Below are 21,872 nucleotides of genomic sequence, written 5' to 3'. Positions count from 1 at the left end.
GGCTCCTGGCTCTGAGCTGTCAGCACAGGGCCTGACGTGGGGCTCAAACCCATGGACCGCAAGATCATGACCTGAGCCGAAGTCAGATGCTTAACTGACTTAGCCAAGTGCCCCCTGTTTTTTTGTTTTTCTTTTTTTTGTTTGTTTTTTTGATATTCTTAGTACTAGGGACAAATGAAAAGATATGAGACAGACACACGTATTACTTAAAATTTCTTATTGTCTGTTTATTTTCTTTTTTAATGTTTATTTTTGAGGTAGAGAGAAAGAAAGAGTACAAGGAGGGGAGGACAGAGAGAGAGGGGGACAGAGGATCTGTAGTGGGCTCCACACTGGACAGCAACAAGCCCCATGTAGGGCTCAAACTCATGAACTGCAAGATCATGATCTGAGTTGAAGTTGGATGCTCAACCCACTGAGCCACCCAGGTGCCCCTCTTGCTGTCCATTTCAACACGGCTTTTATGATGGCTTTCTTTCCTGTAAAGACTAGCTTTGTTTTTAAGGGGTTCTCTTCATTAAATTCATAACATGTCTTTTGGATGGCCACTGTAGTTACTGTTTCCAAGGCCCATTTCTTTTTTTTTTTTTTTTAATGTTTATTTTACTTTTGAGAGAGAGAGCGCAAGTGGGGGAGGGGCAGAGAGGGAGACACAGAATCTGAAGCAGGCTCCAGGCTCTGAGCTGTCAGCATAGAACCCGACGTGGGGCTCAAACCCATGAACTGTGAGATCATGCCTGAGCTGAAGTCAGATGCTCAACCGATTGAGCTACCTAGGCGCCCCTCCAGGGCCCATTTCTTAGTTCCGTAAAGACCATGACATTCACACTGAGGTGTCCCATCTCCATTTGTGTTACTTACTGATACCTGTGAGTAAAGGTATGATTCAAACCCAGGCGGTTTGAATCAAGACTCAAGAGCCTGCACTGGAAACCATAATGCCATATTGCCCTTCAACATCACTAGAGCCTAGGTCTTGCTTACCTTGAGGCCCATGCTTTTTACATTATACTCTGCTGGCTCCAGAACACAGCTAACATGGCTGCTGTCCACACTAGTTCTTACTCTCATTAGTGTGAATATCCCTGCATCATTTCCGGTTAGGTTTTGCCACCAAGTAAGTTATTTTTTTTTTTAAGAGCTATCTTGATTCTGAAACAGTAGATAAAGGATTATAGATCTGAACTAAATTACTTGGAGAAATGACACACAAGGTTATGTTTTTATTGCTTTTAAAAAAAGAAACTTACATTGTTCAGAGCAATTTCAGGTTCACAGCAAAATATAGTGAAGGTACAGAGATTTCCCGTATACGCCATGCCCCCACACACGCATAGCCTCCCCCATTACCAACATCCCCAACCAGAGTGGTCCATTTGTTAGAATTGATGAACCTACACTGACACATTATAATCATCCAGCCATAGTTTTAGGGTTCACTCTTGGGTGTTGTATATTCTATGGGTACATTCTGTGGGTTTCAGCAAATTTGTAAAAACATGTATGTATGATACAGACTATTTTCAGTACCCAAAAAATCCTCTGTGCTCTGCCTATTCATCTCTCCTCCCCCATCCCAACCTCTGGTAACAATTGATCTTTTTACTTTCTCCATAATTTTACCTTTTCTAGAATGTCATATCATTGGAATCATATAGTATATAGCCTTTTCCGATTGACTTCTTTCAGTTAGTAACATGCTATTTAGAGTTTTTCCATGTGTCTTCATGGCTTGAAAGTTCATTGCTTGTTAGCAGTGAATAATACCCCATTGTCTGGATGTACCAGTTTATTCATTCACCTACCAAAAGACATTTGGGTTGCTTCCAAATTTTGACAGTTAAGAACAAATCTGTAAACATCCAGGCTTCACATGTTATAAACATGCAAGTTTTTGTGTAAACATGTTTTCAATTTCTTTGGGTAAATACTAAGAAGTGTGATTGCTGGACTATATGTTAACAGTATGCTTAATTTTGTAAGAAACTCAAATTGTCTTCAAAGTGTCTATACCATTTTGCATTCTCACCAGCAATGAATGAGAGTTCCTGTTCCACATCCTTGGCAGCATTTGGTGTTGTCAGTGGTCTGGATTTTGGCCATTCGAATAGGTGTGTAGTGGTATCTTGTTTGAATTTGCAATTTCCTGATGACATATGATGTGGAGCATCTTTTCATATGTTTGTCATTTGTATATCTTTGGTGAGGTGTCTGTTAAGCCCTTTGGTCTATTTTTTTAATCAGGTTGTTTTCTTATTGTGGAGTTTTAAGAGTTCATCGTATATGTTGGATAACAGTCCTTTATTAGATGTGTCTTTTGCAAATATTTTCTCCCAGTCTGTGGCTTGTCTTTTCATTTTCTTGATTATAGTCCTTTTATTTTTGTCAGCGGTATAAGGAATTGTTACATGCTTTGCCTAGGGATCTCTTGTTAAGTCCTCCCTGGGTACCAACAAATGTCTTTTTGTGCAGCTTTTCATGCCTATAAGTGTATGTATGCATTTTGTATGCAGTCGTGTTCAGAGTTTATCTTATTTAACCCAAAATACTCAAAGACCATATAATGTGCAAAATTAGAGTGCTTCTTTGAGGGATAAGATTGCATTGAACTTTATTGCTCATTGATCTTTCAGTGTTTGGTTGGAGGTTTTTTGTTTTGTTGTTGTTTGTTTTTTTTTTTTTAGTTTTTTAACTTTAATAATCAGCAGAAATTTGAATGTTGAAGCACAGACCACATACAGCTGCATTTGGTGGGAATCCTTTTGGTTCTCTTGATGTACACCTAATCACACTATTTTCTCATCTTACAGGACTGCTGATGGAGGAGGCTTGGTAGAAAAACACTATGTCTTCCTGAAGAGACTCTGTCAGGTCTTATGTGCTCTGGGCAATCAGCTCTGTGCATTGCTGGTGAGCACTTTCTAGCAAGTTTCAGGACCATTTGAGTAGAACGTTTAGAAAGTTACATTTGTATAGTGAGTGAAACATGCCATTGATTTTAGCCTTGTGGAAATTGCCCTACAGGTTATTTCATACAATTTTATAGATTAAATTCTTGTAAAAGGGTTTGAATGATGTAAATTTCTCTTAACAAGTCAGTTATCGATGTCAACAGGAAACATCCGCATCTATTATTCCATAAAGTCAACGTTGCCATTCTTGTGAATTTTGGTACCTGTAGAATATCAGTTTGCTGAATGCATTACCCTTTGAGGTCTATTAGATTATGAAATATTATGCATTCAAATAAAGAACTCTGTTCCCAAATTTAAAGGATATTATTGGTCATAAAAGAAAACTTTAGTCTGATTGACTTAGAAATACCTGTCTTTAGGGAAATACTTAAGAACTCAAGTCTTACAAGTTGAGAGGACAATTGGTATAGACGTTTGCATCTAATGTTACGTCTTTTTGTGGTGGTTTGAATGGTTAGAGAGGACAGATCTTCAGACATGAGATGTATACCATCAAGTGGTTGTTTAATAGATTTGGTCACAGAAATCTGAATAGACCAGGTCTGAAGCAGTAATACAGATTTTTTTTCCTTTCTGTGATTTGTGAAATGAATGCTCTTTTTTATTTTCGTATTTGACCACAGAATGAGTTTTAATGATAACGATTAAGGAGGTAAATCCTTGAGTTGATGCCTTAGGTCACAAGGAAGTATATGGTCCTTTTAAAACTGAACTTTGTGGGGGTTTAAGTTCTGTACAGTTGCCCCTTGAACAACAGGGTTTGAGCTGCATGGGTCCATTTATGCTCAGGTATTTTTTGACAATATAGTGCAGTTCTGTAGATATATTTTCTCTTTCTTATGATTTTCTTAACATTTTTTTTCTTTAGGTTCCTTTATTATAAGAACACAATATATAATATATATACATGTATGTATTAATTGTTTATTTTATCAGTAAGGCCCCTGGTCTATAGGAGGCTGTTAGCAGTTAAGTTTTGGGGGAATCAAAAGTTATATGTGGATTTTTTACCCCTAACCCCTGTGTTCAAGGGTCAGCTGTATTTGTTACTCTTCTTGCTGTCCTCTTCCACCCCACCCCCGCCTTCAGTGTCATTAATGTAGTGGTCTTTTTGTCCCTCAGGGTGTGGATTCTGATGTAGAAACACCAGCAAACTTTGAAAAATACCTGGAATCTTTTCTTGCTTTCACAACCCATCCAAGTCAGGTAAACTTTATGTAGGCAACATCTCAAAATTTTAGTTAAGTAAACCAAAATGAAGCACTATGACCTGAAGTAATTAGGAGCTTGTGTATAAAATATGACTCTTAAGGCCCTAGGAAGTAACTATAGTGTCATTTCATTAAAGAATTATTGAGTCTTCTTCCTGAGCCAAGCATTGCGTCATGTAAGTCAACAGCTTTTCCCCTCAGGTAATATTCTGCTAGTGTTCTATCAGATGTGAGCTATATCCCAGGTGATTTGCTCCTAAAGGTATTTTAAGTGCAAAAGTCTAATTGATTGTGTTATAAAATTAATTTCTCACATTTAAGGTTTTCCTTGTAATACCACCCTGAGATTCCTGTATCCTTTTTTGCCATTAAAGAAAGTGGTAGAGGGGCACCTGACTGGCTCAGTTAGTAGAGCATATGACTCTTGATCTCTGGGTTGTTCGAGCCTCACATTGGGTGTAGAGCTTACCTAAAATAAAACAAGAAGAAAAAGTGGTAAAGCTCAGTTCACACTCCAGGAATTGCACCTGACCCATGGTCTGTCTCATTAGTATGTGGTCTGTAACGGGCCGTCATTACTGATGCAGTACAGCATGGCCAGTTTCAAAATATTACAGAGATTTATTTCCATGAAAAAATACTGTTGATAATTGCTGGGCTAAGTCATAATCTTGGTTATATAAAATGCAGACCTTAAACTGAGGTTTCTCTTTTTTTTCTTTCCCTTTTAGTTTCTGCGCTCTTCAACTCAAATGACTTGGGGGGCACTTTTCCGTCATGAGATCCTATCCCGTGACCCTTTGCTGTTAGCAATAATACCAAAATATCTTCGTGCTTCTATGACTAACTTGGTCAAGGTATGCATTGGGAATCAAAATGTGCAGTGCGAATTACACACAATAAGACTTAGATTGGCATCCAAGTGACAGCCCAGTCTTGGTCACTAAGATCTCTTCCTTGGACATGTCATTCTCTTATTCACCAAGAAGAAAGCAGTCCAAACTGGTCATTATAATCTACTTTTTCATATTTTGGAGCACTTTTATAGTAAGTATTGGGCTAGGTGCTAGGAAGAAGTAGGACAAGAGCAATGACCATGACCATGCAACGGGATAATGCTTTTCAGAGATTGAAAGCAGGCAGGGTAGAGTTAAGATTTTAAGAGGAGGTAATATGTGATTGTTTCTGAAGGTCCGTGAGAGTATGAGGGTGACTGAGAAGAGAGGAGGGAGAGTGGAAGCAAATTGCTCACCACCTCTGTAAACTTGCTTGTGAATTCCTTGAGATCAGCTAAGTGCTTTTGCAGCTGACAGATGCTTAATCTTGATTTGTAAAATCAGAGAATGAGACCTATTTAAGTGTCCTCTTATTTCCTCAAGGAATATGCTAGCACATGGCACACCCTGCTCTAATTCTTTGCCATGGTCTTCATTACCATTTAAGTGAAACATACAAAGTTCCATGCTTGTTCCTGGGGGTCAGCATTTAAGGAGACACATAGTTCTAGATTCTTTTTTGCTTATTGCCTACCGTATTAGCACATTGTGTTGAGACAGCCTTATACTCAGGCACCCTAAGCAAATTCTAGAATTTAATTCTCCCTGAGGAATCTAGAGGAGAGTGTCAAATGAGTGTTCTCTTTTCTACCGCTGTCAGGATTATTGGAACTAGGAGAAAATGGTGGACTTGGGGTAGACCAGAAGCAGTTACTTATTTAAAAAGATCTTGGGGCGCCTGGGTGGCGCAGTCGGTTAAGCGTCCGACTTCAGCCAGGTCACGATCTCGCGGTCCGTGAGTTCGAGCCCCGCGTCGGGCTCTGGGCTGATGGCTCAGAGCCTGGAGCCTGTTTCCGATTCTGTGTCTCCCTCTCTCTCTGCCCCTCCCCCGTTCATGCTCTGTCTCTCTCTGTCCCAAAAATAAATAAACGTTGAAAAAAAAAAAAATTTAAAAAAATAAATAAATAAAAAAAATAAAAAGATCTTATGCAGACCCTTAATTCTTCTTTAAAAACTTCTTCAGCTCCTAGAGTTTAAGACTCTTTTGATAGGTCTGTTTTCATCCCCTACCCCAATTATCTTTCTCTTTGCAGATGGGCTTTCCTTCTAAAACAGACAGCCCTAGCTGTGAATATTCTCGATTTGATTTTGATAGTGATGAGGACTTCAATGCTTTCTTCAACTGTAAGTGATAGTGGCCTGGAATTTCTCCCAGTAGTCTAAGAATGGCATCTAGTATTATGAATCATAGTGCATGACCCTTGGGGTTCTATATTAAAGGCCCAAAATCTGGACAGCAGCCTGTTTAATCTCTAGTCTCATATTGCAGAGGGTACTGGGATTGCACTCATTCTAGGTATAGTAGCCTCTCTTGCACACGCATTACATGCACACACACGCATGTGCACATACACAACCTTTGGACTTTGATGTTTAGGTAGTAACAGTGTGTTAGGCACTTGAATTTTTTTTTATACTTGGGATTAAATACCATCTTACTTTGCTGGTCCTCTAAAAAATACAGGCTATCTAATAGCCTAGTTGCGTTCTGGGTTTTCTGTAGCCTGGCTGGTTCCACACCATTCTTTTATTTTTTTAACTAACAGCCTTATGAGATATAATTTGTTTACCATACATTTCACCCATTTATAGTATACAATTCAGTGGTTTTTTATATATTTTTTATATATTTATACTATTGCCACAATTTTAGGACATTTTCATGACCCCCAGAAACCCTGTGCCCGTTAGCAATCAATCATTCCCAGTTCCCCCATCCCCCCACCAGCACCAGGCAACCAGTAATCCTCTATTTCTATATTTCATATAGAACAGATTATACAATATATGATCTTTTGTGACTGCCTCCTTTCATGTACGGTTATGTTTTTAAAATTCACTCATGTTATGGTGTAATCAATACTTTGTTTCTTTTTATCACCAATATTTAATTGTATGAGCATACCACATAAGTTGATGGATATTTGAGTCATTTCCACCTCTTGGCTGTTAAGAATAATGCTGCTATTAGGGTGTCTGGCTGGCTCAGTCAGTAGAGCATATGACTCTTGATCTCGGGGTTGTGAGTTCAAGCCCTACATTGGGCCTAGAACTTACTTAAAAAAAATAATAATAATGCTGCTATACCATGTGTGTACATGTTCTTGAGTGGACAGACACGTTTTTTATTTCTCTTGGGTGTATGCCTAGAAAGGGAATTATTTGATCGTATAGTAATTTTATGTTTAATGTTTTGAGGAGCTGCCAGGCTGTTTTTCACAGCAGCCACATTGTTTTACATCTGTACCAATCTAATCTTTTAATTCCAACAGAAATGGGAGATCACTTTTAGTTTGCCTCTTTGAGGATTGAATGGTAGGGCAATCCCTAAAATTTGAAATTTGAAATCCCTAAAATTGAAAATTTCTGGATTTGTTCATCTTTATTGAACATTTGTTACATTCAAAGCACAAATCTGCAGAACAGAGTCTCTGAACATTCTTCTCCTGGGATGGATAAATGAATGAACATTAAGCACCTATTACATGCTGCTTATTGATTTACATCTTTCTCTTGGCAGCCTCCCGGGCCCAGCAAGGAGAGGTAATGAGGTTAGCGTGTCGTCTGGATCCAAAGACTAGCTTCCAGATGGCTGGGGAGTGGCTGAAGTATCAGCTGTCAATTTCTGTTGATCCTGGATCCATGAACTGTAAGATGTTTTTATTTCTAAACATTAGTGAAGTATTGTATCAAATATATATAGGAAATAAACCTTCTGAGCCATACTTAGAACAACATGCTAATAGTGTTTAAAAATAAATTAGGGTAAAACCATGCTCCTGTCAGTTTTGTCTTCACATTTGTTTTCTAACAGAGTCAGCCAATTGCACATTGTTGATTATATTACTTCACTTTGGGCACCATCTTAACAAATTGCATGTCTAGACTTAATTTTTAAAGCTTTTCTACCAAGTTCTTGCATAGAACCATTCCTAAACTCAAAAGAATGTCTTGTTAGGCATAATAGGAGCAGTACGGGGACTTTCCATATCACTCAGCCACCTCATAGCCTTTGGAAATGCCACTTTATATAAAATCCTAATAGCTCTGTACCCAAATGCATAAGCCAGGTAACTTCTCTATACTCTATATCATCTGTTGTCTTGTTAATGCATGCTATGTGTGACAAGATTTAATAAAATAGGAAAAGCTAGAAGCTACTCCTTTGAAAAGGCTCCATATTTACGGTCACTTACCAACCACACTAGTTAGTTGACATTCACAGGATTTAACATTCTGTTTTGCATATTCACAGTTGACTCTAAAGGTCTTGGTATCTAGTAAGTTGAATGTTTGCGGAGGCCAAATGTGTTGCACCAAGAGGAAGCTAGTAAATGGAAGCACTATATGGAAACAAGAAAAGTAATTTGTAAATCTTTTTGCCTGTGCTCTTCTGTTTGAGTGATATACTTTAATGTGAAATTGGAGGGTGGCGCAGTTCTCTAGATAATAGCCCTTGCAGTTATCATGAGGCTACTGGATGTGAAGCAGCATTTTGTGTATTAGTTGTTTATTTGGAAGGACTCTTTGTGGTCTCAAGTATCTTAATTAATTCCATAGGTTTTCAAAGACAAGTTATAAAGGGCAAGGAAAGGAGAGATTAGTTGATATATTTCAGTCGCCTGTGATTGACTAGGCACTGTTCTTGATGCTTTCAAAGTGGTTTTATAGATATGACTCACAGAGATGAATTCACACAGCTCATTGTTAGAGGTGGAGGCAGAATAGAACTCCTCTCTACTTTTAGTTCTTTTTTTCTCTAGGCTGAGAGGGGTTAGATTACCCTGTTCCTTCAACTGTGAAATTAAGTGGTCTTAGTCTAAGACCCCATTGCCTGTCTTCTGTGATCCTGTGGCAGTAGTGGTGGCAGTAGTGGTAGTGGTGGTGGTGGTGGTGTTTGTGTTAAAACCCTGTTCTCTTACAGCTGGAACTGGCGAAGGCAGCCTCTGCTCCATCTTCTCGTCTTCATTTGTGCAGTGGGAAGCCATGACCTTTTTTTTGGAAAGTGTAATCAACCAGATGTTTCGGACACTAGATAAAGACGTAAGTAACTGTTTCCTGTGCCGATGGCATAGTGATTTTGATCTCTTTAAAATTGACAGAGGGATTAGAAAATCTGTGGATGTGCATCCTACAGAAGAGGAAATGGAGAATCAGGTTAAATAACATACTCAAGTTCAAATAGCTAGTAAACAGTAGAGCTGAGCCTCAAATTCAAGCCTCTGTCTCTAAGTGTACAGTGTTCAGTCTTTATTTTAAGGAGATAATAAGACAAACCCTGTTAGTACAGTGAACAACAGGTATTGCAGGGAGGACAGTAATGGTAATCTTGAATTGGAAAATCTTCAGAGATGTTTGCCATTAAGCACCCTTCTCAGTTTACGGCAGGTAGACCAGAATATTCATGTTAGCTTATCAGTGTCCTCTTTCCTGAATATGAATAAATTGATCTTGTTTCTGTGTGTTTCATATGAACTATATCATTCTTCTCTTATCTACCTTAGATGCAGCTATAATTAAGTAGGTGATAGTACATACTGTATTAACTAGGTTTATTAGGTTAAAATCATTGGATCGCTCATTTTAAAGTGATTATGTCTTAGTATGTTCCAGGTTAGTTGTAGGAAGAATCTAAATCCTTTGAAGATAAGTGAGATATATAGTGCTTTTTCTCACAAATGGCATATTAACAAATTAGGTTTTAGAGTCATTAACGTCATCTGCTTTTCCGTTGATTCATTTGAGTTTGAAATGATGGTATTCAGATTTTGTTCCAAAATTTAGGTGGGAAATTGTACTTAGATTCTGCATTTTTACTAAATGCGCCCTTTTCCAGATTTAGATGGAACTGTCAAGAAAGCCCTTTTTTCACTGAATCAAGGGAAATGGTTGTGGGGTTTCCTTTCCTGGTATTTTTAATTAGACATCTTGATGGAGCCAAATATGTGGGTATGACCCTGTTGGAAAGCAGGAGAATGAAGTGGTCACGGTTTGTCAGCTACTTGTCTTTAAAATACATGAAAGGACTGGCAGTATCAGGGGAAGGGTGCCTCATAGGTTGTAGGCTGGATTGTATGCTAAGTCATATAATATGCTAGTATTTGGTCAAAATGCCAAATATTAGTTGGTCAAAAGGTACAAAACGTTGGATTGTGTATAAGGGAAAGATGGGGACTGGAAACAAAGCAAAGGTAACAATTAGAAATTGAGTAGGTGCTCACTTTGGCAGCACATACACTAAAACTGGAACAGAGAAGGTCAGCATGGCCCCTGTGCAAGAAATTGAGTAAGAGTCTGAACAGTTAGTGGGGAGAAGAACAATAGAACGAAATTCTTTTTTCCTGAGGAGATTCCTAAGTAGTAGTATTTAGGTTTGTTAGTGACAAACCTCTGACTCTAAAACCTTTTTTTTCTTCACCAAAATAAAACGGGTCAGAATGAAGCATTCCTAAAGTGTTTGGTGAATTGTATATGATGAAATTATTCACCAACTTATTAACAAAGCTGTAACACGTTCTATGTCCCAGAAGTGTGCACATGACGGATCTCAGCCTGTTACATTCCCACTTGCTGCTACCAGTTTCTGACTCTGCGTAGTATCGCCTAATCCAGTGGTTTTACAAACTGCTCACATTGTGCTCTTGGTCCCCACCCTCACCCAGGGTCCATCAGAGCAGCTCAGCTTTTTATCCCGTGAGAGAGTTTGACCAAGAGGTTCTTTGGCTAGAAAGGATTTTTGAAAAGCTACTTCTCGTTCATAGTGGCATTAGCTAAGCTTATATGTCCAGAGGACTTATTTTAGCAATGGATTAAGGTATGGAATAGCTTTGGAGGGGGAGGAAATCACATTTTGAAAATGACGATTGATTTGCCTCAGACAGTAAAATATAAAGCTACATTATTTTAAAGCATGTGGTACTCACATTAGATACGGCTCATTGGAACAAAATAGACCAGAAACAACCTGGAGCTTGTATAAGCATCCCAAAGAAATTGAGAGGGATTGGGTCATTTAATAAACAGTATTGGGGAAAATTAGTGTTTGAGGAAAGGTCCCTAAGTTGAAAAGCAATGGAAGTAATGACAAAAAAGTGAATTAAATGACTATAACTACGTATTTTTTTCTTAACTTGCAAACTTTGAAAGGCAAACTTGGGGCAATATTTGGAGTAAATACCGATGGGATTAATATCTTTACTATAAAAGCTTATATCTCTTAAACAATTGGTATCCCAACTTTGGAGAATAATTTGGCAGTGTCTAGTGGAGATGCCTCGCCTTATAACCCAGCAACTTCACTGCTAAGTCTGTACTCTGAAGAAACCCTGCATGTGCATCAAGCCCCAATATTGAAGAGAATCCTTGTGTGTTGAGCCAAGGAAAAAACTTACTATCCCCCAATAGACTGTACAGAATAGAAGATAACATATTTATAGAGCAGTAAAAAGAGAACTAGGGTATACTTTGAATAAGGATGATTTTCAGAGCACCTGGGTGGCTCGGTCAGTTCGGCATCCAACTCTTGATTTCAGCTCAAGTCATTATCTCAGGGTTCTTGGGATCGAGTCCTGCGTCAGGCTCCATGCTAGTGCAGAACCTTCTTGGGATTCTCTCTCCCTCTCTCTCTACCCCTTCCCAGCTTGTGCATGTGCGTGCTCGCTCGCTCTCTCTCTCTCTCTCTCTCTCTCTCTCAAAATAAATAAACTTAAAAAAAAAAAAGGATGATTTCTCATGAACATAATGTTGACCCCCAACAGCAAGCTACAAAAGTAGGCATACAATTCTGTGTAACTATGAATGTGTATATTTGTGGAAAAATATACAGAAACGCGGGAATCCTTGAAACTGTGAACATCAAATTCAGGATAGTGGCTACCTCTAGGGTATGCACACAAAACAACCACTCTGTCAGTAACATTGTACTTCTCAAAGTGGTCATATGGAGAGCTATTAAAGTATTGCTTACACCTTTTTAAAGGCATGGAATATTTCACAACTGAAGAAATGCAAATTTATATAAACTCCTTGAGTTTAGGGAATAAACTCAAACTGCTGCTGAGGACATGGTAAAAAGGGCATATGGGTGGGTAGAGAATCAATTGATGCAGCTTGTAAAGAAGAAAAATATTAATTCAGAAATACCCATACCTCTTGATTAAGTAATTCCAGTCATCCCCCAAAATTTCTTCTTCAAATGAAATAACTGAAAATGTAGCCAAAATCTTTTTGCAGAGATATTTATTAGCACTGTTTTTAGTAGTAAAGAACTAGCAACATTCTCAGTGTCTAGTAGCAGGAAAAGCTACATCTTTATGAAAGCACATAGTAGCATCATTTAGGAAAAGTTTTAATAACATGGGGTACTGCTTATAAAAAGCAGTATATAAAACCGTATGTGGTGAACCATATTATGTATTTATAAACCAAAACCTAAAGGTTAATTTACCACAAGTGCTTATTAGCCCTGCCAACCTCCTTTTCATGTCTGTATTATAGGCACTTCCTGTTAATGATGGAATAGAGCTGTTGCAAATGGTCCTGAACTTTGACACCAAGGATCCTCTCATCCTGTCCTGTGTCCTCACTAATGTCTCTGCACTCTTTCCATTTGTCACCTACAGACCAGAGTTCCTGCCCCAGGTCTTCTCTAAGGTAAATGCCATCTCCTTTATAAACTTTGTTTTGGCATTTTTGAGCTAATTATTGTTTTTGTAACTATTTTTGAGAGTCTTTGAGACAAGCTAATAAAGAGTCATTTATTCATTCATCAAATATGCAGTATTTACTGTGGATCAGGTACCATGTTAGTAGAAAAGGCTTACTTATCCTTTAGATGCTCTGTTTGGAAATAAAATCACATAAACTGTTGTTGTGCCCATGTGGCATTGCAGTTAATAGCCAGGTGTACTGAAAAGTGGAAAAGAATACCTAAAGAAGGATATCAAAGTGTGCTATCAGATTATTAGGAGGGGATTTGTGAGAGGAATGGTCAGTGCGGATGGTTTTTGGGTTTCCTGTTTAGGTGAGTAAGTGGAGCACCATCTGAGTGAGAATACTGGATTTGGTAAGAGTAAGGAAGAGGAGTAAGTTCAGTTTGGGGATACTACATTTGAAGTATATGTACAACATCTAGGAGGCACTTCACAGAATACTATTTGAGGTTAAAGGTCTGGACTCTAGAAAATTACAATATTAAGGTGGCATCATCATAGAAGTGCCTACAGTAGAGGTGAAGCTGTAGGAAAGAGGGTGATATGTATGTAAAGATGGACATGTAGCTCAAGCAGGGAACCCAGGGGATCGTCACTGGGGGAGGAAGGCAAAGAACGAGAAGCCCCCAAAGAAGAAAAAAGAAATGAGAACATGCGTTACAAAGTTCAGTAGAACTTCAAAAAGGTGGACTCATTTGTTGCAACAGAAATACTCTATGAATTGGGGAATATCCATGGGGTTTCTTGATTAGACCTTTGTTAGAGTATAATTCTGTCCTAGTGACTAGGGCAGTAGTCATGCTGTATTAGGTTAAAGAGTCGAGAAGTTACACCATGGTGAGGGAATCACCATAGTTGAGTGTTTGGCTGTTGGCTTGGATTAGTCGGGGTTTCTGGGACCTTCACCTTTGTGAAATGGTTGATAGTAAAGTTGTGAGTCTCAAGCCTTTTGTAGAGTTATTTGAGAAAAAGTCTGAAATTTCGTAACACTGATTGAAAACCCTTTTGTTACACTTTTGGGATTTTGTGGGAAACCTAGATCTAAGTATTATTTTTAAATACTTTATGCATTTGGTACTGATGAGTGACTTTTTTTTCTTACCCTTAGCTATTTTCATCTGTCACTTTTGAAACTGTTGAAGAAAGTAAGGTAAGACCATTAATTCAACAAATCCTAACTTCTGGAGAGCAAAAGTATGAATGCCTAACCCATAAGGCTAGATTTTTTTTATAAGTAGAAGGGGTTATTAGTAAAGGCAGGACATAGTCCTATGGTATGGTGTTTATAGTAGAGATACTCTAAGGCAAAATCAGTGAACATGTGTATTCATGGTGACTATAAATGTCACTCCATTAAACTCCCACAGTGTGAAAATTGTGAATTTGTCTCTGAAGGAGGTATTTTATGTGATTCTGTGCAGCATCTGTAAATTACATTAAAAGTGGCCCCAAGTTTGTTGAATGTCTTTCCAGGCCCCCAGAACCCGGGCAGTGAGGAATGTGAGGAGACATGCTTGTTCTTCCATCATCAAGACATGTCGTGACTACCCCCAGCTCGTACTGGTAAGCCCCTGGACTCTGACCAGTAGCCACTGAGACCTGTTGAGTTTAGTTACACTGTTCTGTAAATCCAGCCCTAAGTATACCTCATATAAAGAGAAAGCTAGGAACTGTATGTAGCTTTGCTTCAAGTAAGTATCCCTGAGTTGATGGCCTTCTTCCTCTCCTACTTAGTAATGGAGTTAAAAATGCAAATTATTCCCTCAAAATGTGTGGTTCTTTTCCATATAGATGACCAAGTTTTCCCTGTCAGTGTACACGTTTTTACCGTACTAGGTGGTATTCTTTACTACTGCCAAATGGTGTGCCTAATCTTGAGAGAAGCCAGATGCAAATCCCAGCCTGTTTTGGAGGGTTGCTAGAGGAAATTTTGTACTATTACAGATTACAAATTAACCAGAAATTTCTTCTCAATACTGGCAGTTATGTATCTTCCTAACATGTATAAACAAACTGATCTTTGAATATACTATAAAAGTTGATATAGAAAAAAAAAACATTGTTTTCACAGTTGTACTGTGGGGAAGTACAGTTACCCAAATGAGACAAGAACCACCTTCTGCCTGAATTGCCTTGCTTGTTCAGGCAAAAGAACACTATAACTAAATTACTAAGTGACAGTCTTATAAGCCTGACCTTCCTAGGAATGCCTTGATCCTCTTTCCACCTTCCTTGAGTGACCCACCTCTCCTTGAAAATCAGACCTTCATCACCTTTGGGTATTTTTCTTTGTAATCTGCAGCCCAATTTTGACATGCTTTATAACCATGTGAAGCAGCTCCTCTCCAATGAGTTACTCTTGACACAAATGGAGAAGTGTGCCCTCATGGAAGCCCTGGTTCTCATTAGCAACCAATTCAAGAACTACGAGCGTCAGAAGGTGTTCCTAGAGGAGCTGATGGCACCAGTGGCCAGCATCTGGCTTTCTGAAGACATGCACAGGTAGAGGAGATCCTTTGCCCCTGACCCTCACTGCACTGGAGCACCCATTCTATTTTAAGAGCTATTCCCAGGGTGGGAGTATGAGGATATCAAGGCGTGATGACCCCATTGGTGATATTTGAAGTTCAAAAGCAGTCTTTAATTCTCATTGTTGAAAATGTCACCTTCAGTACAGAGGCATAAGGAGAGAGAAGAAATGAGTAAAAGTAGGTAGTATGGTCAGGAGGCCACAGAGTCAGAGTTGCTATGGTGTCTACATTGCAGCATGAACCAATGTAGAGAAATGAGAACAGCCAATAGAGGCTATATAGTAGGCATCGCATAGACACTTATGTGTGCCCATGGAGCATTCTCAAGCTCGCATTCTTTTTGCTAATGACATTTAGAAGTGGGAAGAGAAGTAGGCGCCCAGGTGGTTCAGTCAGGTCAAGCGTCCAACTCTTGATTTCAGCTCAGGGTTCCCAAGGTTCGTGAGATCGAGCCCTGCGTTGGGCTCTGTGCTGACAGCATGGATCCTGCTTGGGATTCCCTCTCTCCCTCCCCCTCTCTCTCCCTCTCTCTCTCCCCAACTTGAGCATGTGTGCGCTCACTCTCGCTCTCTCTCTCTCTCTCAAAGTAAATATTAAAAAAAAAAAGAAGTGGGAGGAGAAATTTAAACCTTCAAATGACAGCTAACAATATGATTAGGTTCCTTTCACTTTATAACAACTGCTCTTTGGAGCTAAATAATCATAGCTTATTAGCTTTTGTGGAAGAAATTCACTTTGCTTAAAATCATGGTATAACTTGTCTTTGCCACTGCAACCTTCAGAGTGCTGTCAGATGTTGATGCTTTTATTGCCTATGTGGGAGCTGATCGCAAGAGCTGTGACCCAGGCCTGGAGGATCCCTGTGGCTTAAACCGTGCACGAGTGAGTAAACAGCTGGGAATGGGAAGCTGCATTGACCCCAGGTGGGAATAGGGTGTTGTCATTTGTTGAGTTTCTTAAAGATGTATGTTTTTTTTAATGTGCATGAGAAATCTGGGAGTCTCCACTTCCCTAAGCTTCTCCTTTCTTTTCTTCTTTACTCTTGAATTCTTGTGTTAGTCCTACAGCAAAGCAGATGGTCTTTTCTTTGAACTCGTTATTTTGACTTTAAGGATCTCTAACTAGCTCTGAAGAGTGAAGTGTAATGAGGAATTAGGTCAGAATTTGGTGGGCAGTATGAGTCCTCCCTGCCACTGCTGTCTGGGAAGTAGAGTCTTAAATGATGATCTAACTTGCAAACCTGAGAGTTTTCAGTTCTTTGATATTCAAATAAACATTGTTCTTGGTTCCAATATGGCAGAATTCTACTTAACCTGGCAAGTAGTAGGTTGGTTGAGAGTGCCATGAGTGAGGATTAGAGCAAAAGCTGTGAGGGCCCAAGATGGAGGGTGGGTGGGGTGCAAGGTCAGCGAAAAGAAGACGAAATGTTGGCAGTCTAAACACTTGGTTGTGAAGCATGTCCAGGCCATCTTCTAATTGGGATCCTACAAGAGGGTCAGTGCAGCCTCTGGAAGGACAACCTCATGTAAAGGAAACTTCTAGAGCCTACCACTGGTCCTAAAGATGGCAATGAAAGGATCCCTCTTAGATTGACCTTAAAAGAAGGGACAGGAATTTATTTAAATAAATTGGTCTCCTTTCCTTCTCTCTGGCTTCTGTATCACGTTTGCCATAACATTGCATACGCATAATAACACTTGTGGTTTTTCTTGCTCTTTATGGGTATCTTTTGTTTTATGTTTTTCTATAGATGAGCTTTTGTGTATATAGTATTCTGGGTGTTGTGAAGCGAACTTGCTGGCCCACTGACCTAGAAGAGGCCAAAGCTGGGGGATTTGTCGTGGGTTATACACCCAGTGGCAATCCAATCTTCCGTAACCCTTGCACAGAACAGATTCTGAAACTTCTTGACAATTTGCTTGCCCTTATAAGGTGAGTTGGAATAATAGTTTTTCTGTTGTCGGTGGGTTTCTTTTACCTTAAGAATCTCAGAAGTGTAATCTCCTTACATTTCTTCAGATCATGGTGGTAGTAAATGGGCGATTAGGTCTTCTTTCTCTCTAGATTGGGGTCTCTTTTTAAAAATAATTCTAGCTCTCGCTTGCATAAGTGTTGCTGTCCAAGTGAACACGTGGAACCTAATCCCAAAATGGCTTTTCTCATTTTGAGCCTTTCCTCTGTGTTCCTCTATTCCTTTATACTTTAAAAAAAAAATTTTTTTTTAATGTTTATTATTTTTGAGAGAGAGACAGAGTGCAAGCAGGGGAGGGGCAGAGAGAGAGAGGGAGACACAGAATCTGAAGCAGGCTCCAGGCTCTGAGCTGTCAGCACAAAGCCCAGTGCACAGGGCTCGAACTCATTAACTATGAGATCATGACCTGAGCCGAAGTTGGACGCTTAACCGACTGAGCCACCCAGGCGCCCCTTTAATTTTTTTTTAATGTTTATTTATTTTTAAGAGAGAGAGAGAACGTGAGCAGTGGGGGAGGGGGTGCAGAGAGAGAGAGGGAAACACAGACTCTGAAATAGGCTCCAGGCTCTGAACTGTCAGCACAGAGCCAGACATGGGGCCCGAACTCCAGAACGGCGAGATCATGACCTGAGCCAAAGTCGGACGCTTAACCTACTGAGCCACCCGGGCACCCCAACTTCTTTATGCTTTATCCCTGCTTTTTACTTTAGGTTTTATTTGTCCAGATTTTTGTCACTAAACAAATTGTTGGAAGCAGGACAGTTGCTTTCTCTAGTAGTCCTTCTGGGTGGTATTCAAATGAGCTCATCTGAATTTATGAATAATGACTCTCAAATGGACCAAACATGCAGTGGCTGAACGTGGCAGAGGAAAGCATGATACATGTTCCTCCTCAGACCGGCAGCATTAGTGTCACCTGAGAACTTGTCTGAAATACAGAATTGGGGCCCCACTCTAGTATGAAATCTGAATCTGCTTTTTAACAAGATCCCCAGTTGGTTTGTGCATACACTAAAGATTCAGAGTCACTGTTATAAATCATAGGAGCCTAGTGTAAAGTGGAAGTAGGCCAAGCCTAGGCTTGTCGGTTACCTGAGGTATATTTGATGATTCAGGGACATTCGATGGTGAAAAGTAGGTTATAGCTAGAATTTAGTTCTTACTGGCCAAGGCAAAGTTTGATTCCTTTTTTATATTTTATAGTATTTCTGAGTTATATGTACGTTAGAGCTCCATTCCAGTGCTTTTGGCCTCTTACTCGGTGGGAAGAGCAGCATCTCAACTGGGCGAGCCAAATTACTCATGTCTTTGGGACGCTGCCCTAGAAGCATACTCCCTAGATCATCAGCCTGAGAATCAAAGGTCTTAATGTTGACCAAATTGGAGAGCTGGAGTATCTGAAAGAGTGGTCACTGGGGATATGTCTGTGGAAATAGGCAGTATTTTGTTCTGATTTCAAAAAGAAGAAAGATTTCAATAAAGAAGTAGGGCGTGCATACTGAGAAGGTAGTAAAATATTTAATCAAGGAAAGTTTTTTTTCCATATTGATGTTTTTAAAACCAAAAGGTTCTTCTGTAGCTTGGAGAAAACTGAAAGTGATGAGGCCGGGTAGCAACACACACATCAACTGGGCCTTTCTAGGCTTGTGGCTGGAGGCCATGTGGTAAGAACCCAGACTTGGAAAGATGGTTCGTTTCTGTTTTGGCGAGACCTCAATAGTATGGTTGTCCCTATACTTTTCTAAGAGTTCAGTGTTTTTGGAAAATCCCAAAGTCAATCAAAAGAGATTTTGAAAAGTGTTTACCATGGTTATGGAGCAGTTCCATTCTTTTAAGTCATGTACATCTGGAGCTATTAGAGTTTTGTCTTGTTTTTTCAGTAAATTTTATCTTCAAGTATATAAGGGCACAAACAGATACAAGAAAAGGATAGGAATTACGGGTGCATGTAGATGAATTTTCACAAAGCGGACACATCCGTGTGATCAGCATCCAGATCAACAAACAACATTAGCAAACGGTCATTAACCCACTCCTCAAGGGTAACCACTATTCTTGCCTTTCAACATTTTGCCTGGTTTTCTGAGCTTTATTAGTCAGAAGCATGCATGCCTTCTTGTCTGGCTTCTCTTGCTCAGTAACATGTTTGTGAGAGTCATCCAAGTTACTGCATGTAGTTGTGGTTTGTTCATTCTCGTTGCTGGTGTGGTAGTCTATCATGTAATTATGCTGTCACTTGGTCATTTAGCATTGACTTTTCAGTAGTTTCCAGCATTTCATTATGACAAACAGTGCAGTGGTGCTGCAGTTTGTATTCTAGTAAATGTGTTTGGTGTACACATAATTTCTGTTGGGTTGGGACGGAATCCTACATGTAGGAGTGGAGTTCTTAGTTTATAAGATATGCATCGCTTCTTGGCCTTTTGGCTAAGATCAAGTGTAGTTTATAAGATATGCATATTTTCGGTTTTTTTTTTTTTTTTTTCAACGTTTATTTATTTTTGGGACAGAGAGAGACAGAGCATGAACGGGGGAGGGACAGAGAGAGAGGGAGACACAGAATCGGAAACAGGCTCCAGGCTCCGAGCCATCAGCCCAGAGCCCGACGCGGGGCTCGAACTCACGGACCGCGAGATCGTGACCTGGCTGAAGTCGGACGCTTAACCGACTGCGCCACCCAGGCGCCCCTATTTTCGGTTTTATAGACGTCTAGAACCAGATAGTTTTCTAAAGGGATGTGCTCATTTACATTCCCTCCAGTTGTGTATTGGAGCTTTGAGTTTTAACTCCTTGTCAAATAGTCTTATAACACAAGACTGGCTCTTGAGCACTTGAAATGTGATTAATCTGAATTGAGGTAAGGTTTAAGTATAAAATACACACCAGATTTCAAAAACTTAGTACAAAGAAGGAATGTGATATATCTTGTTAATAATTTTTTGTATTGATGTTGAAATGATGGGTTTTTTGTTTTGTTTTTTGTTTTTGATTTTTTTTTTTTTTTTTTGGTGCATTGGGTTAATTAAAATATAATTAATGTAACTTGTTTTTGCTTTTTTAAGTTTGCCTGGCTAGAAAATTTTAATTGGCTTATGTGGCTTACATCATATTTCTGTTGGACAGTGTCATTCCTAGTGGGTCAGATGGAGACCACTGAGCAGTACAAAACATTCCTGAAATTAAAGATGATCTAAATAAATGGAAAGGAATCCCATAATCATGAATTGGAAGATTTAATTTTGTTAAGATAGAAAACTACACAAAGCAAACTGCAGATTCAATGCAATCCTTGTTAAAATTCCAATGGCCTTTTTTGCAGAAATAGAAAAGTTGGGATCTTCAAATTAATATGGAATTGCAAGGGGCCCCAGAAAGCTAAAACAATCTTGAAAAAGAAGAACAAAGTTAGGGGACTCAAACTTCTCAGTTTCAAACTCCTCAGTCTCAATTCACTATAAAGTTAATTCTCAAAATAATTCGGTGCTGCCATAAGACCTGTAGAATGATGACCCAATCAGAAAATGGGCAAAAGAGGGGCACCTGGGTGGCTCAGTCAGTTAAGCGTCTGACTTCGGCTCAGGTCATGATCTCATGGTTCGTGAGTTCAAGCCCCGCGTCAGTATCTGTGCTGACAGCCTGGAGCCTGCTTTGGATTCTCCCTCTCCCTCCCCCTCTCCCCCTCTCCCCCTCCTCTCCCTCCGCCCCTCCCCCGCTCATGCTCGGTCTCTCAAAAATAAAAATAAACATTAAAACGTTAAAAAAATGGGCAAAAACCTGAGCAGACATTGCTCCAAAGAATTATCAAATGGCCAACAAGCCCATGAAAATATGCTCATCATCATTAGACATTAGGAAAATGCAAATCAAAACTATGAGCTACCATTCCACATTCAGTAGGATGGTTGCAATAAAAAGTAATAATTTTTTGGGGCGCCTGGGTGGCGCAGTCGGTTAAGCGTCCGACTTCAGCCAGGTCACGATCTCGCGGTCCGTGAGTTCGAGCCCCGCGTCGGGCTCTGGGCTGATGGCTCAGAGCCTGGAGCCTGTTTCCGATTCTGTGTCTCCCTCTCTCTCTGCCCCTCCCCCGTTCATGCTCTGTCTCTCTCTGTCCCAAAAATAAATAAACGTTGAAAAAAAAAAATTTTTAAAAAATAAAAAAAAAAAAAAAGTAATAATTTTTTAATTAAAAAAATGTTTTTTTCATGTTTATTTTTGAGAGAGAATGTGAGTGGGGGAGGAGCAGAGAGAGAGGGGGACACAATCTGAAGCAGGCTCCAGGCTCTGAGCTGTCAGCACGAAGCCCATTGCAGGGCTCAGACCCACAAACTGTGCGATCATGACCTGAACTGAAGTTGGAGGCTTAACCAACTGAGCCACCCAGGTGCCCCAAAAAGTAATAATTTAAAAAAAAACCAA

General features: G+C 39.6%; 1 protein-coding gene and 2 pseudogenes across 2 annotated transcripts in view; all 3 read left to right on the top strand.

The window, feature by feature from the left end:
* XPO5 (exportin 5) overlaps positions 1-21,872 on the top strand; it is a 49,552-nt gene that overhangs the window by 11,722 nt on the left and 15,958 nt on the right. For both annotated transcript variants that reach the window (XM_086706931.1, XM_086706930.1), the window contains 12 exons: positions 2,811-2,910; positions 4,098-4,181; positions 4,918-5,043; positions 6,276-6,366; positions 7,763-7,891; positions 9,167-9,285; positions 12,739-12,894; positions 14,062-14,103; positions 14,427-14,516; positions 15,256-15,455; positions 16,267-16,366; positions 17,235-17,416. In XM_086706931.1, coding sequence (XP_086563057.1) covers positions 2,811-2,910; positions 4,098-4,181; positions 4,918-5,043; positions 6,276-6,366; positions 7,763-7,891; positions 9,167-9,285; positions 12,739-12,894; positions 14,062-14,103; positions 14,427-14,516; positions 15,256-15,455; positions 16,267-16,366; positions 17,235-17,416 — 1,419 coding nt within the window. The remainder of the gene's footprint in view (positions 1-2,810; positions 2,911-4,097; positions 4,182-4,917; positions 5,044-6,275; positions 6,367-7,762; positions 7,892-9,166; positions 9,286-12,738; positions 12,895-14,061; positions 14,104-14,426; positions 14,517-15,255; positions 15,456-16,266; positions 16,367-17,234; positions 17,417-21,872) is intronic.
* Positions 10,456-10,550, top strand: LOC147580958 (U6 spliceosomal RNA; annotated as a pseudogene).
* LOC112863028 (U2 spliceosomal RNA) lies at positions 19,864-20,040 on the top strand (annotated as a pseudogene).

The sequence above is a fragment of the Puma concolor genome, chromosome B2 (assembly GCF_028749965.1).
Source record: "Puma concolor isolate L17-30 chromosome B2, mPumCon1.1.hap2, whole genome shotgun sequence".
NCBI classification, from domain to species: domain Eukaryota; kingdom Metazoa; phylum Chordata; class Mammalia; order Carnivora; family Felidae; genus Puma; species Puma concolor.
This window is presented reverse-complemented; position numbering and strand designations above follow the sequence as displayed.